Below are 15,022 nucleotides of genomic sequence, written 5' to 3'. Positions count from 1 at the left end.
TCTCTTAAGTACTTGCTTTTTGGCATTATGTCATGTGTTTGTTCTCTGTCTTATGTGCCAACAGGGCATTAACTCTATCTTGTTCACTGCTGAATCCCAGCACTGGGTGGTTATTTTCTGGTTAACAGAATAAATGAGGGCATGCCCTGGCATGGGTGTGCGGTGGGAGAAAAGATGATCTCCCGGCCCCATAGGTGGCTCAGGTGCTGGAGAACCCATACCCGCACACAGCCCTCTCTCACCTGGAGCTTATCTGAATAGAGACTGGCTTCAACTTCTACTGCAGCAAAAACTGGCCGCTTGAAGCTTAAGGAGGGACGGCACATACATCTCCAGGTAAGCCCTTCTTAAGGAATTTCCATGGGGACTTCTGACTACAGCTGAGTTTCGCTTTCCATGGTGACCTTATAACCCAGTCCCAGAGTGTGGGACTCCACTATACCATGGAGCACTGCTGAGGATTTTCACTTAGAAACTGCTTTCCCCTTGACTAAGACAGGCACTTGAATCAACCAGAGAGTCCACATGGCATACTATTAAATTATTATAATAGTAATTATTATAATATATAATATTATATATATAATATATAATAGTAAATTATTATAATAGTAAACTGCTAATGACCTCCCTTTTCCAGAAGCTGGGATTTGTATGTCTGTAACACCTGTGGCCAAGGATTCACTGACTCCAACATGATTTCTCAGAGTGTCTGACCATCAGATTGGTGATGGATTTTTTGACTGATTCATTTTGAACATCTCCAAATGCCACTGTGCACTCGGCAACTGGCAGGGGCTCCACATTACTGTATCTCTCGGGTAAAAGAAAAAGAAAGTTCTAGGGGAGAGCGCGGCTATCTGCTGATTCACTAGTACGCTGATTCCTCAGGAAACAGAAAATAACTTACTAATAAAGCACACAAATCAAAACAACGACAACCTACCCCTCCCATGTTTTCTAACATGGGATACTTCAGAGTGGTGACAGAGAAAAGAACGAAGGGGTGAAAAACGACCGAGGTATGTGCCACGATGATGATGGTGGTAACAGCTAAGAGCTACTAAGCTCCTGTACGTGTTAAGTCACTTCAGTCATGACCGACTCTCTGCGACCCTGGTGGGCTATAGCCCACCAGGCTCCTCTGTCCATGGGCTTTCCGGTCAAGAATACTGGACTGGGCTGCCACTTCCTTCTCTTTTTGCCAAATTCAGTTCTAATCCATTTTCCACATGTTAATTCCTTTCCTTCTCACAACAGCCCTCTGGAGGTTGCACAGAGGAGGAAGATCAGGCTCAAAGACTAAGAAACTTGCCACGTCCTAGAGGCAGAAGAGGCGGACACCCAGACCAGCTGTCTGGCCCCGGGCCCTCCCCTGAACTGTGTGATGCCCGTGGCAGCAGGAGGCTGACAGCAATTTCCTTTCCAGGCCATCACAGCCCCACCACTCTGCACACCCGAGCCTCCGCTCTATTCTCACACAGTTCCCCCTCTGAAACAAAAAACAGTACCTTCAGGCGGTAGAGGAATTAGAAAGTATAACTGAAGGAAAAAGAGAAAATAAATCGTCTCCATAATTCTATCACAGAGAGGATGCTAACATGTTTACCTTTTCAAGTCTCATTTTCTGTGTATGCCTGGCATGAAGGATGATGCCACACCACGTTTATATAGTGATTTTTAAATTTAATACACTGTGATCAAACTATTAAAGACAGTCTTCAATAGCATCTTTATCGGTTTTTCTCTGAAATTTCTTTACAGAAAGAGACTTCTCTATGTTCCCTTCCGTCCCTCACCCCTCTACTATTCTTCTTCCAGTTTATTTGTTGAAGAACCTGGTCATTTGCTGAGTCTGTCGCATCCCAGGGTTTGCAGGCTGTGTTCTCATGACCCCATTCACCACACTCCCCCATCCCCTACTTGTCCCTTACATGCGAAGTGGAGGCTGGGACTGACTCAGGCTGGAGTTTCAGGAAAAGACATTTCTTAAGTGGTGTCGTGTGTGTCCATCAGGGAGCATGTGATGCTGGCTGTCTCTCAGAAACATTATCTTTTTTCTTTTAAAGGTTTTTTTCTGATGTGGACGGTTTTTAAAGTCTTTACTGAATCGTTACAATATTGCTTCTGCTTTGTATTTTGTTTTTTGGCCAAGAGGCACATGGGATCTTGGCTCCCTGAGCAGGGGTCAAACCTACACCCCCTGCATTGGAAGGTAAAGTCCTAACCACTGGATGCCAGGGAAGTCCCCTGAGCAACTTCATTTTTAAATGTCCATATAACCTAAGGAGTGGTACTGCTGCTGCTGCTGCTAAGTCACTTCAGTCGTGTCTGACTCTGTGAGACCCCATAGACGGAAGCCCACCAGGCTCCTCCGTCCCTGGGATTCTCCAGGCAAGAACACTGGAGTGAATTGCCATTTCCTTCTCCAATGCAGGAAAGTGAAAAGTGAAAGTGAAGTCACTCCGTCATGCCCGACTCATAGTGACCCCATGGACTGTAGCCCACCAGGCTCCTCTGTCCATGGGATTTTCCAGGAGTACTGGAGTAGGGTGCCACTGCCTTCTCTGAAGGAGTGGTACACCACACTTTTATTTTTAAAGATCAGTCTCTCATTGATGGGACAATCTAGGCTGTCCTTCATCTAATCTCTCCCTAGAACAACTAAAATTTCGATGCATGACCTCTCAATTTTCAAACACCTGTCTCTACACATGGGTAATTATTTCCTTAGATGAAACTCTTAGAACATGGTTTAGTTTTAAAAAAAAAAAAAATGTGAACCTGCTGGCAATCTTCTTCATGGCTCACGTTAGATGCTGACTATGTCCTTTTTGCTACATTTGGGAGAGAAATCAGGCTCTGGGCTTTGTTTTAAATCCACTCCCTGCACTAAGAGCTCTCAGGAGGGGCATGAAGACGGGGAAAGAGGTGCTGATGTGGGAAGAAAGCGGCTACGACAGAGGTGTGCTCTGCACAGACACTGGCGATGGTGTCAGGGGCACCTGGAGAGGTGGCGGGTGTGAGGCATTTCCCTCGCCGCAGCCCCAGGGAGGCTGACTTTCTGATACATGAGGAACACAGAGAGTAAGACAAAACCCAGAGTTAAAGCGAGGTTTGACTGCCGAGGAACAGAGACGACCCAAAAGAGACGGACTCTGAACTGAAGGAAAGCCGGGGCTCATCCTCACTGAGAAAAGGCGACCGCTGGGCTGTCAGAGACGCTCACCTCGTGCCAGGAGTTCCCGAGGTAGTTGCCGTCGGTGTGAGCCACGGTGATGAGCGTCTTTATGGTGTCAATGTTCTTCTGCTTCATCTCCGTGATGCTGGAGCTGGCCGTCAGCAGGGAGAAGCGCGCAAGGGCCTGGACATAAGCATCTCGTTCCAGCTGCAAGGGAAGCAGAGAGGGGACGCTGAGATCCCGACCTGGGTGAGATGGGTTTCGCATCGAAGGGGCTGGGCACTGGTCCCTCTGCTGCCTCCCGCGCGCGTGGGGACAGGTTCTGCACACATTAACACACCCGGGCCACGCCAGGTACTCCACGCCTCTGCCCTCCCGCTACCCAAACACCTCACTGCACGTTTGAGGACTGGCCTCTCCTCTGCCACTGACCTCCCTTCTGAGGGAGCAGCAGAGCCATCTGCTGGATGCTAAGACTGTCAGGGAAATGCTGCAGGTTGGTCTGTCATCTCAAGTCTGCAAATGAGGAGACAAAGGATGGCTCAGGGAGGGGGTGGCCAGACCAACATTAGGCCAGAGGCGGCAGAGGTGAGGCGTGAGACCCAGACTGTGTATCAAAGCCCGGGGCCTTGGTACAAAAGAAAACATCTATCTGTAAGGTGCATGGGGACAGAAGACAGGTTTTCGAAATAGATGGGTACAAATTCTTAGCTATTTAGGATATATGAGACTGACAACTTCCTGATTTCATGAGAGTTTACAATTGTATTTTGCTTATTTGCTTGAATTTTTCAAGACACAAAAGATTTAGAGACACATTCATTTTCTTCCGAACTACTTATTTCTCCCAGAGAAGACCTGGAAATAAGGGAAATGAAAATAATAAGCTGGTTTTAAAAGGAAAAACACTTATTTCCAGCACCAGGCACCTAGCCAGATGGATAGAAAGGCTGTTTTGTCAAGTCCAATTAAGTAGCTTGGACACCCACCTTCCTTCAAAAATGGTTTTTAATCCAAATTGCCAATTCTTCCCCCAATCAGGCTGTTGCCAGCACAAATCTGTCATCTTCCTCTCAGTGGGCATGAGTAAGGTGTCTGCTGAGAAGTTTTCAGCTAATTGGAAATATCTGATCGTTTGTAAATTTTGCCAAATCCTGAAGTACACAGCCCACCAGCCTCTCTGGAGCTGTGCTAACGTACACCCACCTGCATTCCAAAGATGCAGGCAATCCGGATCGCACACCGGATGCCTTCCAAACACAGTGAGGCCACCTCAGTGTCGTCACAGTTCTGCAGTCCGATGCTGTAGGCTGCCAACAGCGGTGTCCACACCAGCTACCAAAGGGGGAAGGTTTAGAAAACATCTGGAATCTCAGTGTGGAAAAGCCACACCGTTAGTTACAAGCACAGCCAGTATGTCAAGTTCACGGCCACTCTGATTCATTCACAACACGAAATAAAAATTCCTCCTAAACCAGGGTCAAAGCCATCACTATAGCAAGCCATTAACTAAATGCACAGTTCTAAAGGAAGGGTGGCACGTATATGGCTACTATGCCACCACGTCTATCTGTACTCATGGCAGACATCACTGACCCATCAGAGATATCCCACTCCCTGCTCAGTCTAATCGGGCTGGAGAATCCTTTACACGGTGCAGCAGGCATCTACTGCCAATCAGAGGCTGGCATGCAAAGTAAAATCTATAAGCAACTTGGGTTCTATCAACTTAGCTTATTGAAAGCTTCCTAATTCAGATTACTAAGAGTTTACTTTTCCTCTAACTTTCTTGTGAATGCCCTGAAAATAAAAGCACACAAAACTCTAGACGTGATCAACAGGATATCAGCAGTTACTTTAAAAACTTAAGAGAAAACACGAGTGCTATATATTTAGAACATGTACCTTGTCGAGACATTTAAAAAACAGAGAACTTAGGATATTGTCTTTTTTGTTTGTTTTAGGCTGCACCAACTGGCATGCGGTGTCTTAGTTCCCCTACTGGGGATTGAACCCATGCCCCCTGCAGTGGGAGCATGAAGTCTCAATCACTGGACCACCAGGGAAGTCCCAAGGATATGTCTTTTACTTCTACCTAATGCCTTCTTATAGGCTAACCCTGAGGCCACTGAGATGAGATATCACAATAAAACTATCTCTTTTACCTGAATGGTTAATTCATTCAATCCCCCCAGCTGTGGGACCCATTTCATAGATGATGAACAGAGAGATGCTGAATAACCTGATCCAAGTCCCAGAGCAACAAAGTGGCAAAGGCAGGACTTAAAGTAGATGCTCTGACTGTCCAGTCCCTGCTGACGCATCCCCAGCAACACCACGGGGCTTCCTGCTTTAGTTACTTCAGAAAGAAACACTAGACATGGCCTTTCCCCTCCCCAATCTCTTCACTATCATAAACTCACTGGCGAGCTTCTGGCTGATCAACTCTAGAATCAGGTTCAGCCGTGTCTTAACTTCTCCGTACACTCACTTTGAACATTGGCCGGACGTGGTCCAAGTGGGTGGCGCTGGTAAACGGGGCTTTGGCGTGGCTCACGGCCTCCATCAGAGCCTTGGCTGTCTTAGCCATCTGCTCCATCTCCAGGTTGTAGAGCAGCCGGCGCTGCTTTTCACTAGCGACACCTACGAAGAAGTGAGAGCAAACAGCGGCTGACACTCACCGAGTGCTTGCTCTGTTTCAAAAGGTTCACAACGGTTAATTCACAAATCCTCCTCACAAGGGCCACGTCCTGAGCCTGAAACAAGTGTCACTGCCGTTTCACTGATGGGGAATGAGGCACAGATTCATTAAGTGACTTGCCCAGGGTCACACAGCTAACAAGCAGTAGAGCTGGGACCTGAATACAGACAGTGTGGCTACAGAGCCTGCGCTCTCAATCGGACATGCTGCTGCCTCCCCAATGAGACTGACAGCTTCGCAGGGGCCTTAAGTAGGAGAATTCTAATCAAGGTTGACACAATCACCACTGGTATTACAGCAAAGTTTTAAGAAACATTTTTGGAGAGTAATTTAGCTCTCAGATTATTTTAAATTCCCTCTTGTAACTAATTACAAATCTAGTAAGCAGTTAAGTGATACTGTGAGAGTGTCAATGTAATCATAGTAACTAATTTAATCACATTTCTTATTCAGATAGCTAGATATGCAAATTAAATCTAACACCAGGGAACTTAATCATGCATTCTGATACACCTGAACATTGGAACTGAGAAATAATTTGCCATTAGACCTTACTCTGCTTAGTAGATTTGGTGGCAATTGTGTGTTCTTTTGTTTCTTTCATCGCAATTTTCTTGCCTTCGATCTCTTCATAGATGCTTGAGAGATATTCTTCAGGTAGATCTTTACTATCATTGATACCCCGATTCATTTTAATATACTGTTCTTTTGTCATTTTATTTTTTACCTGAAATTTAAAAAAAAAAATGAAGAATCCACTTAGGAGACATCAGTGGCCCAAATACAGTTACTTATTTAGCTATTGTAGTATTTAAGTCATTAAAATATGTTACCTGAGGGCTGTGCAAGTCTGTAGTGAGCATAATAATTGAGTATGCTAGGACATATGCAGTGTCAGCACTAGCAAACAGAGTTTGCCTAAAAACAAAAGAAGAGATTTCAGATGTGAGAACATGGACAGAGACAAGGCTGGGTGGTGGCAACAGGGATCAGGGAGACACGTTTCCTGCAAAGCAGGCCGGCTGCTCCCCAGACGCTTCCAGCACCACTGAATGGTAACTGATGACCCAGAGTCTGGAGAGACCTAGTTAAGAAAAAATGAGTAAATAATAAAAGTAAATAAATTAAATTTAAAAACAAAGACCAGGGAGCTGTGGTTCCGAGGGCGGCTTGCAGCCGGGCGGCGCGGTCTGAGCGCCTGTCCCGCCCCGCAAAAAAAAAAAAATAAAAAAAAAAAAAATAAAAAAAAAAAAAAATAAAAACAAAGACCAGAAGAGATGTGAACCAAAGAAAAGAAACTCACTTTTTTATATGCTAAACCTTTCATATCATGAAAGCAATGCTACTAGATCTTAATTCTTCCAAAAACTAAAAAGAAATAGTTAATATGAGATGACAGAGGGACTACATCACTACCATGGCAACCCTGTTACGTTAGTCAATTAATTGTGTGTCTGACTCTTTGTGACCCTATGGACTGTAGCCTGCCAGGCTCCTCTGTCCATGGAATTTTCCAGGCAAGACTACTGGAGAGGGTAACCATTCCCTTCTCCCTGGGATCTTCCTCCCCCAGGGATCAAACCCGGGTCTCCTGCATCGCAGGCAAATTCTTCACCATCTAAGGCACCAGGGAAGCCATAATACAATATATAAATGTAGCAAATGTTGTAGACATTAAATTTACACAATGTTAAATGTTAAAAACAAACAAACAAACAAACGATCCCTCAGCACAGTGCCTGTTGATGCATAGTGAACAGACCCCTCAGTGGCTGGGCACAGATTTAAAATGATTAAACTGAACCCCCAACCACAGTAAGACTGATGCTCTGAGGATGGCAAAAAGATGGTGTGGGAGAGACTTAAACACGGTGCTCACCCCTGGTTGCACTCTATGTATCTTGCAGCAAACTTCTCCATTAGCCGATCAATCTTCTGGGCTTCTCCAGGTAGGCGGAAACCTTCTAGAAATGTCCGCAGGGCTGAGACAAACTCCTTTTCACAGAAGTCGAGTTGGTCCACATAGGCATACATCACCTCCTTGTTGAACTTCATGCTTTCTCCCAGAAAATCACCTACTTGGGTCTGAAACATACACATTCACTCACACCTAAAAACTGCCAAATATGAACACCCAGTGAAAGACACTTCAAACAGGGGAAGCATAGTGTCCTGCCTCTAAATACCTAGGATGGGCTGGGCTGCTAGAAAAGCTGGGTCACTCCCTTAGTCTGGTCACCCACCCAACCATTCCAGGTTCAGTTGGTCCTGCCATGAAGGAAGGCACTGAAAATTGGAGGAATGATAAGACTCGCAACAGGGAGATGAGCTGCAGGTGAGCACCCAAAAGAACAATTTCTAGCAGTCAAGGGACACTTAGCTCCTACACTGTCCCCCCAAATAAACAACCACCTGTCAGGAGGCTGGTTTATTCCCTATAAAGAACTTCTTGCAACACTAGCCAAAGGGATAAATAGGACCACTGTAAACAGGAGTGCAGATAATGACACTGCACTCAGGAGTCGGCAAGTCTCTAGGTGAAAGCCAGTAAGGTCTCAGAGGCACAAAAAAGAACCCACAAGTATGTGCCCAGCCCCCCGTCTTACAGAATCCAGACGCTCCTCCTGGTGCAGGAATTGGGCAATGTCTTCCACCGATGTTCCCAGCATGCCCTGCTCCTGGAGATACTGGATCCCTCTCTTGGGTTTCTTGTTGAATCTGTTTCAAGAGATGGGAGACAGGTTGCTGATTACAAACTCTGGGGGATGGAAACAGCTGGCATTTGAGGCAAATTACAATAACACCATGAACAAGTCATCCCATATCAGCTCGGAAAGTCCTGTGTGTCCTGGTAGCTTTTCTCAATTCTACCTTTAGTTTCTGACCTAGCTCTAACAGAATCTGCTGGTTGTCACAAAAAAATCCATTTTCTTCTTCTTCAACACTAATAAGACCTAGTTATTTAGCTGGGTACACAACTATCTGGGATAAAATACACATTTCTCTGCCTCCCTTAGATAAAATATTGCAATGTGATAAAGTCCTGGCCAGTGAGAGATGAGAACTGGTGTGGGTACTTTTAGGAAGAATCCTGAAACGAAGCTGACTTAGCTGGGGCTGGGGGGGATGGGGTGGTGGTATACGTTTTTTGCTCTTTTCCCTTCTTCCCCACAATACATGTGTAAGGAACAGAGCTCCAGCAGTCATCTTAAATCATGAGGCAACGGTGAAGATGAAAATTGTATTCAGGATGGTGAAGCAGAAAGATAAAAGAAGCCTGGGTTTCTGACATCCATAAGAGCCACTGTAACAGTCCTAGACTCTGTACTCTGGGATTTCCTTCAATGGCACTTGAGTAGTTACTTCTGCATTTCCTGTTAAAGGCAGGCAAATATAACTGCCATATAAATTCAACTTGTTATTCAGCATGCCATGCACTGGGGACTGACCTTCATACAGAAGCACAAACTGTGGCAAGAGCTGTGAAGAAAGGCTATGCGGGGACAGAGGTGACCTTGGACCTGTCCAGAGAATATGGTTACTGGGGGCCTCTTTGAGGAAGAGATGCTTTGTCAAGCCTGAAGGGTGAAAAAGACCCAAGAATATTCCAAGCAGAGGGTGCAATGGTGCTAAATGCTTGAGATACTCAAGGGACTGAAACCCATAGAAGATCCAGGAGTATTGAAAGAAGAGATCAGACAGGGAGGCTGGAGGCTGGATAGGGCTGTGGGGAGGAAATAGGAAACCTGGAGAGAGTGCAGGTAAGGCAGTGACAAGACTGATGTAAGTTTTTAAAAGGTTCCTTTAGCTGCTGTGAGAACATATTGGGGGATGCAAGCGATGGTGAGAATAGAAATAATCACACTGAGGGTTGGCTAAAAATTCCGTCTGGGTTTTTCCCTCAGATGTTACAGAAAAATGCAAGAGAACTTTTTGGCCAATCCAATAAATGAGTACTGTAACATCAATTTTTAAAATAAACTGAGTTTACAAAATTGATTAACCATTCAAAAGTTGGACAGGATGTGAGAATGTATTCATTTCTGTGCATAAAAGATGAAAGAAACCATGTTTACTCATGATTCTACAATGATGATGTGATTATATGGGAGAAGGTCCTTATTTTTCAGCCATGTAGAACTTAAGTACAGAGAAGGCAATGGCACCCCACTCCAGTACTCTTGCCTGGAAAATCCCATGGATGGAGGAGCCTGGTGGGCTGCAGTCCATGGGGTTGCTAAGAGTTGGACATGACCGAAGTGACTTAGCAGCAGCAGCAGCAGAGCTTAAGTAAAGTGATGGCTACAAATTACTTTCAAATGGTTCAGGGAAAAAAAAAAAAGTAGATAAGACTAATAGGGCAAGAGTTAATTTTTCTGTATGCTGAAGTTTTTTACAATAGTTACCAATGGCGATTTCTTCTAGGTAATAACTTTGAGTGATTTTAACATTCTTGCTTTATACTTTTCTGCATTTTCTAAACTGGTTAAATTTTTTAAATTAGGAAGAACGACAAAAAAGACAAGGCATCAACCACACAAAGCTATCAGATTTCTCTCTCACACACTCATGCGTGCACTCAGCCCAACCTGATCGGGCCTGACCATAAGCGCCAGCCCCGGTCGCCTGTAATAGGCATTTCATCTTCAGGAGTTAATGCCAGGTTCCCAAGAGACTCAGCCAGAGCAAGAGCCACACTCACAGCTCGATGCCGTGTTCAATCATCTCTTTCTGTTGCTTGATGACCTCAAACTGCTCCGGGTCATCCTGGATGGTTGTCTGAGTCCCTGAGGACACCGTGGACTCCATGGACGTCACACTGCTCCGCCTCGCCAGGTCCCCCACCTCCTGGTCCACGGGCCTCTCCTGACCTGCGACGACGTAAAAGCAAAGGAAACCAAATGAGCAGATGGGACGCAGGCGCATCTGAGGTCTGGCTGTGCGGTCCCCTTTCCCAGACCTGTAACAATAAGCTTTGTGCTGTCAAGTTCATGAAAACCTTGATATCGCAGTTACTTTACTTAACAGCTTGGTTGTGGAAGATAAGCTAATGCTAAAATTCACATCAAAGAATAAAAGTGCAAAAATGCATAAGACACAGAACATGTCCTAGCAGGTACTGGAACTCACTGTAGAATTTTAGGCATTTGAAAAGCACTGGATTGGTGGAGGAACACACAAATCAACAGAACAGAAAACTCAGAAACAGTTATGCACACAGAGAGATGTGATATACCATCAAGGTGGTACTTCAAATCAGTGAGGGAAAGAAAGGCTACTAAAAAAAGCTGTAATAAATGGCTCTCTGTTTGGAAAAATGAAGTTAGAGCACAATTCACACTATCTCTACCTCCCCCACCCAAGTTCCAGATAGATTAAAAAGCAGAACCTTTAAAATACTTTAGGTATTTTCCAAACTAAAGTATTTTGCTAATTCTAAGACAACTATATCAGGATAGCTTTTTCCAAAAGTTTTGAGTAGCCTATTGTGAACGGTGGGTGGTGGCAGATGGGAGGTGTGTATGTGCAGTGGGGGGTCTCTCACCCAGGCTGGTCTGGTGGTTGGGATTCACATACAGGTCTTTGCTCCACTCCACCATGCACTTGAGGATGGACACGAGGCATTCCAGGCCTTTCTTCCTGAGACTGAGCTCCTAAAGGACAAAAGTGACAAATACAGAGACTCAGTAGATAAATTAAGTGCAGATGTCTGGAGGGCTCTGGGAATCCTGTGACAATATGAGATAATCACTGACGTTTGGAGTTACTGACCCAAGGAAGAGGGAACAGGTGACGTAAACATAGAGGGCTCACCGCAAAAACCATGATCATCTTTAAAGGTGTTCATTACAAACTCCCTACCTGCAAAAATTGGCATGTGTACTTTCCTAAAGTGAAGAGTATTATTTGATTTTTAAAATGAAATTCTCATTCATTGCTTATATAAATTAAAAAAAACAACAACAACACAACCAACCAAACATTTAAAACACACTTTAAAAAAAGAGAGTCTTAACTAGTGACCCTGAAAAAAAAAGAATCTTATCTTATGTAACAGATGAATGACCGTGGACACCATCATGCCCTGAACACCCAAAAAAGCATTCCATCTTAAGGCTTACTCTGCAGGTAAATAAAAATACCTTTTTTTTTTTTAAAGTAGCACTTCTCAACTAAAAAGCTGAATGTGAAAGTGAGTTGCAGATCATCTTTTAAAAACTGCAAACATTTTAGACTCAAAATAGCATCTAAGATGGTCTGGATCTCCCTGGGCAATCTAACGACAACTATAGACCTTTGTCGAAGAAAAATGCCCATATACCAAAACTCCACGTGTAATTACAGGTGGCTCACAGACCTTCCAACCAATTTCTTGAGACTTCAGGTTAAAAACCGTATTGTCTTTGTAGGGAGGGAATAGTGAGGGGATCTAGTAAGAAGCAATCTCCTTTGCCTTTCCTCTAGCCTGGGATCCCGTGTTCACACGATCTATGGAAAGGTGACAGAGTGAACACGGGTCCTACAGGTCTCAGCTCAAGCGTCATTTTCTGAGGGAGGTGACCCTGACGGCCCCACCCTCACCTCCAACAGCCCTTCTCTGTCGTCCCTGCTTTATTCGTCCCTGCAGCTTACTTCCTCACTGTCTGCTTTTTGGTGTCAGGACCGCAGCAATTGTGCACATGGACGTGTCTGTCTGTGCTCTGTTCACTGCTGTATCCCCAGCACCAAGGACAGTGCCTGGCACATGGTGGCGCTCTACAAACGGTTATTGAAATGAATGAACTCTAAACAGAAATGAACGTTCTCAGTGGTTTTACCTGCAGAGGTGTCATTCCCAGCTCGTGTCCACTTCTTCCCTGAGCGATTTTGGATAAATCGTTTACGAGGCGCTCAAAAATGTTAGCAGCATTTAAATCACAGTCGTAGTTGACATAAATATCTACAACACACTGGGCATCTTGGAAAATAACACACGGATGTTAGAAATTCTGACTGAACACAGAGAACAGCTTGTTTCCTTATTAAACGAGATTCCTTGGTCAAAAAGTTTTCCCAGTGAATTAGTAACTCAGGCTGGACACGCCTCAGTCAGGAAGTGTGTGACGGAGGACTAGAAATGCAGGAGGCTCTCCTAGGCCTGCCCTGGCACTCACTGAAATCTCAGGCTGCTCACTCAAACTCTCACAGCTTACTTTCCTCATCAAAAAGGGAGAGCAACTGCCTCATCCAACTCTTAAAGCCATATAACTTGGAAGAGGTGACTTTGATGACAAATAGATGCTCAGTCACACAACTGGGTGGTGCAGAGGGAAATGCAAATTTACTTTAGCACCCAATCAGGAGTTAGGACACTCATACCTGGGACTCTGTGACTTATAAGTCATGTTCGGCTTGTAGTACAGTGACAAGTGCCCTAGTTCTTCAGGATTAGGTTTCCCAGGACATGGGATTTTCCGTGCTACAATCAGAAAGTCCTGGGAAAACCAGTCTGGCCATTAGGTGAGCAGCAGCCTTTAAGGGAATGATTTCTTCAGCACTACGTTACAATGCTAAAAGGAGGGGATCAAGGTCTTCATCTGGACTGTGGAGAATCAAAGCCTCAGAGGTGTTTCTGGGCAAGTCAAAAGGATGAGCCCCCCTCCGGGAGAAAGTACCTGCGCAGATCCTTGTCAGGGTCTGAATGACCATCCACCTGTGCTCAAAAGAGCTTGTTGATGTTTCTAAAATGTTCAGGAAAATCTCTTTGAAAAAGACCTAAATGGCAAGAAGAAGATAAGGACAGCAATTAATAGTTTAAATTAGGGCTCAAAACCCCTGAAGCCTTTAAGAGCAGACAGAGTCTATGAGTAAAGCAAGGAGGGAGGCCAGGGGTGTGTGTGTGTGTGTGTGTGTGTGCAGGCTACTCCAAGTCTTAGTTGCAGCACTTGGGATCTTTCGTTGCAGCATTTGAACTCCTAGTTACGGCACGTGTGATCTAGTTCCCTGACCAGGGATGGAACCCAGGTTCCCCCTGCATTGGGAGCTCGGAGTCTTAGCCACTGAATCACCAGGGAAGTCCCTGACTTCTCAGTCTGGATACTAATTCAAGTTATTTCAAACAATTTATAGGCTAAACAAACATGTCTGGGGGACTGAGCCCAACAAAAGACCACACAATTTAAACCTTTGATTAAAATAAAAGGTATACAAGATCTGGGGCTTCCCAGGAGGCGCAGTGGTAAAGAATCTGCCTGCCAGTCCAAGACATGTGGGTTTGATCCCTGGGTTGGGTAGCTCCCCTGGAGTAGGAAAATGGCAACCCACTCCAGTATTCTTGCCTGGAAAATTCCATGGACAAAGGAGCCTGGCGGGCTACAGTCCACGGGGTCATAAAGAGTTGAACATGACTGAGTGAGCACACATATATAAGATCTGGGGGCAGTAACTTTTTATGAAAAGGAATTCTCTTGCTCAATAAGTTCTCTGGGGTGCCAGCAAGTAGACTGTGTAATTCCCACCAGTATTTAACACAGCATATAAAAGTGTCATCCAACTTCAAAAAAAAAAAAAAACACACCCCAAAACAGTCAATTTGGAGTCCATACCTCTATTTGCATCTTCAGGTGCATTTTAAAGTTTGAAAGAAGAGTAAGAAAAATAGCGAGAGAGAGCTCAAAGACATCAGGCACTGAAGAGACGCCGTTCTTGGACAACGCCACACAGAGGTATTGCTTGATTGCGTTGATGAACATCTCATGAGTCCTGAAGACCGGGCCGGCGTTCTGCAACACGGAGAGGAGGAGCTGTAGGGAAACCACCTTGGAGCGCAGCTCGTGGGACCTGGTGAAGGAAACGGAAAACAAGGGCGGCGCTGAGAGGTAAAATTTCAGAAAGGATGTTTCTTAAGAAGGTCTTACTCCTCTATCAGTGAGAGGATTTTTCTGAGAAGCCGGGGAGTCAAGAATCAGCAACAGCACCTACAATGTCAAGAGAAGGAGGGCAGCTGGCATGAGGTGGGTTCTTAGAACCCGCAGGCCCTGGGAGAACGAGCGCTGCCAACTCTTGTTTCTCTCTCCCACTCATAAAACAGGAAATACAGCAGGAGCAAAATAAGTGCAAACTATTCTGGAAAGCTGGTTCTGCAACTAATCTAATAGAAC

At 45.0% G+C, this 15,022-nt stretch overlaps 1 protein-coding gene across 3 annotated transcripts in view; it reads right to left on the bottom strand.

Moving 5' to 3' along the window:
* ARFGEF2 (ADP ribosylation factor guanine nucleotide exchange factor 2) overlaps positions 1–15,022 on the bottom strand; it is an 81,367-nt gene that overhangs the window by 32,128 nt on the left and 34,217 nt on the right. For all 3 annotated transcript variants that reach the window (XM_061127443.1, XM_061127444.1, XM_061127445.1), the window contains 12 exons: positions 14,468–14,702; positions 13,538–13,637; positions 12,701–12,840; positions 11,428–11,536; positions 10,585–10,753; positions 8,489–8,600; positions 7,762–7,967; positions 6,716–6,800; positions 6,438–6,609; positions 5,673–5,824; positions 4,388–4,516; positions 3,230–3,388 (listed from right to left, as the gene is read on the bottom strand). In XM_061127443.1, the coding sequence (XP_060983426.1) occupies positions 3,230–3,388; positions 4,388–4,516; positions 5,673–5,824; positions 6,438–6,609; positions 6,716–6,800; positions 7,762–7,967; positions 8,489–8,600; positions 10,585–10,753; positions 11,428–11,536; positions 12,701–12,840; positions 13,538–13,637; positions 14,468–14,702 (1,768 nt within the window). The remainder of the gene's footprint in view (positions 1–3,229; positions 3,389–4,387; positions 4,517–5,672; positions 5,825–6,437; positions 6,610–6,715; positions 6,801–7,761; positions 7,968–8,488; positions 8,601–10,584; positions 10,754–11,427; positions 11,537–12,700; positions 12,841–13,537; positions 13,638–14,467; positions 14,703–15,022) is intronic.

The sequence above is a fragment of the Dama dama genome, chromosome 23 (genome assembly GCF_033118175.1).
Source record: "Dama dama isolate Ldn47 chromosome 23, ASM3311817v1, whole genome shotgun sequence".
Taxonomy (NCBI): Eukaryota; Metazoa; Chordata; class Mammalia; order Artiodactyla; family Cervidae; genus Dama; species Dama dama.
Note: the sequence above shows the minus strand (reverse complement) of the source record. Positions and strands in the feature narration are given on the sequence as shown.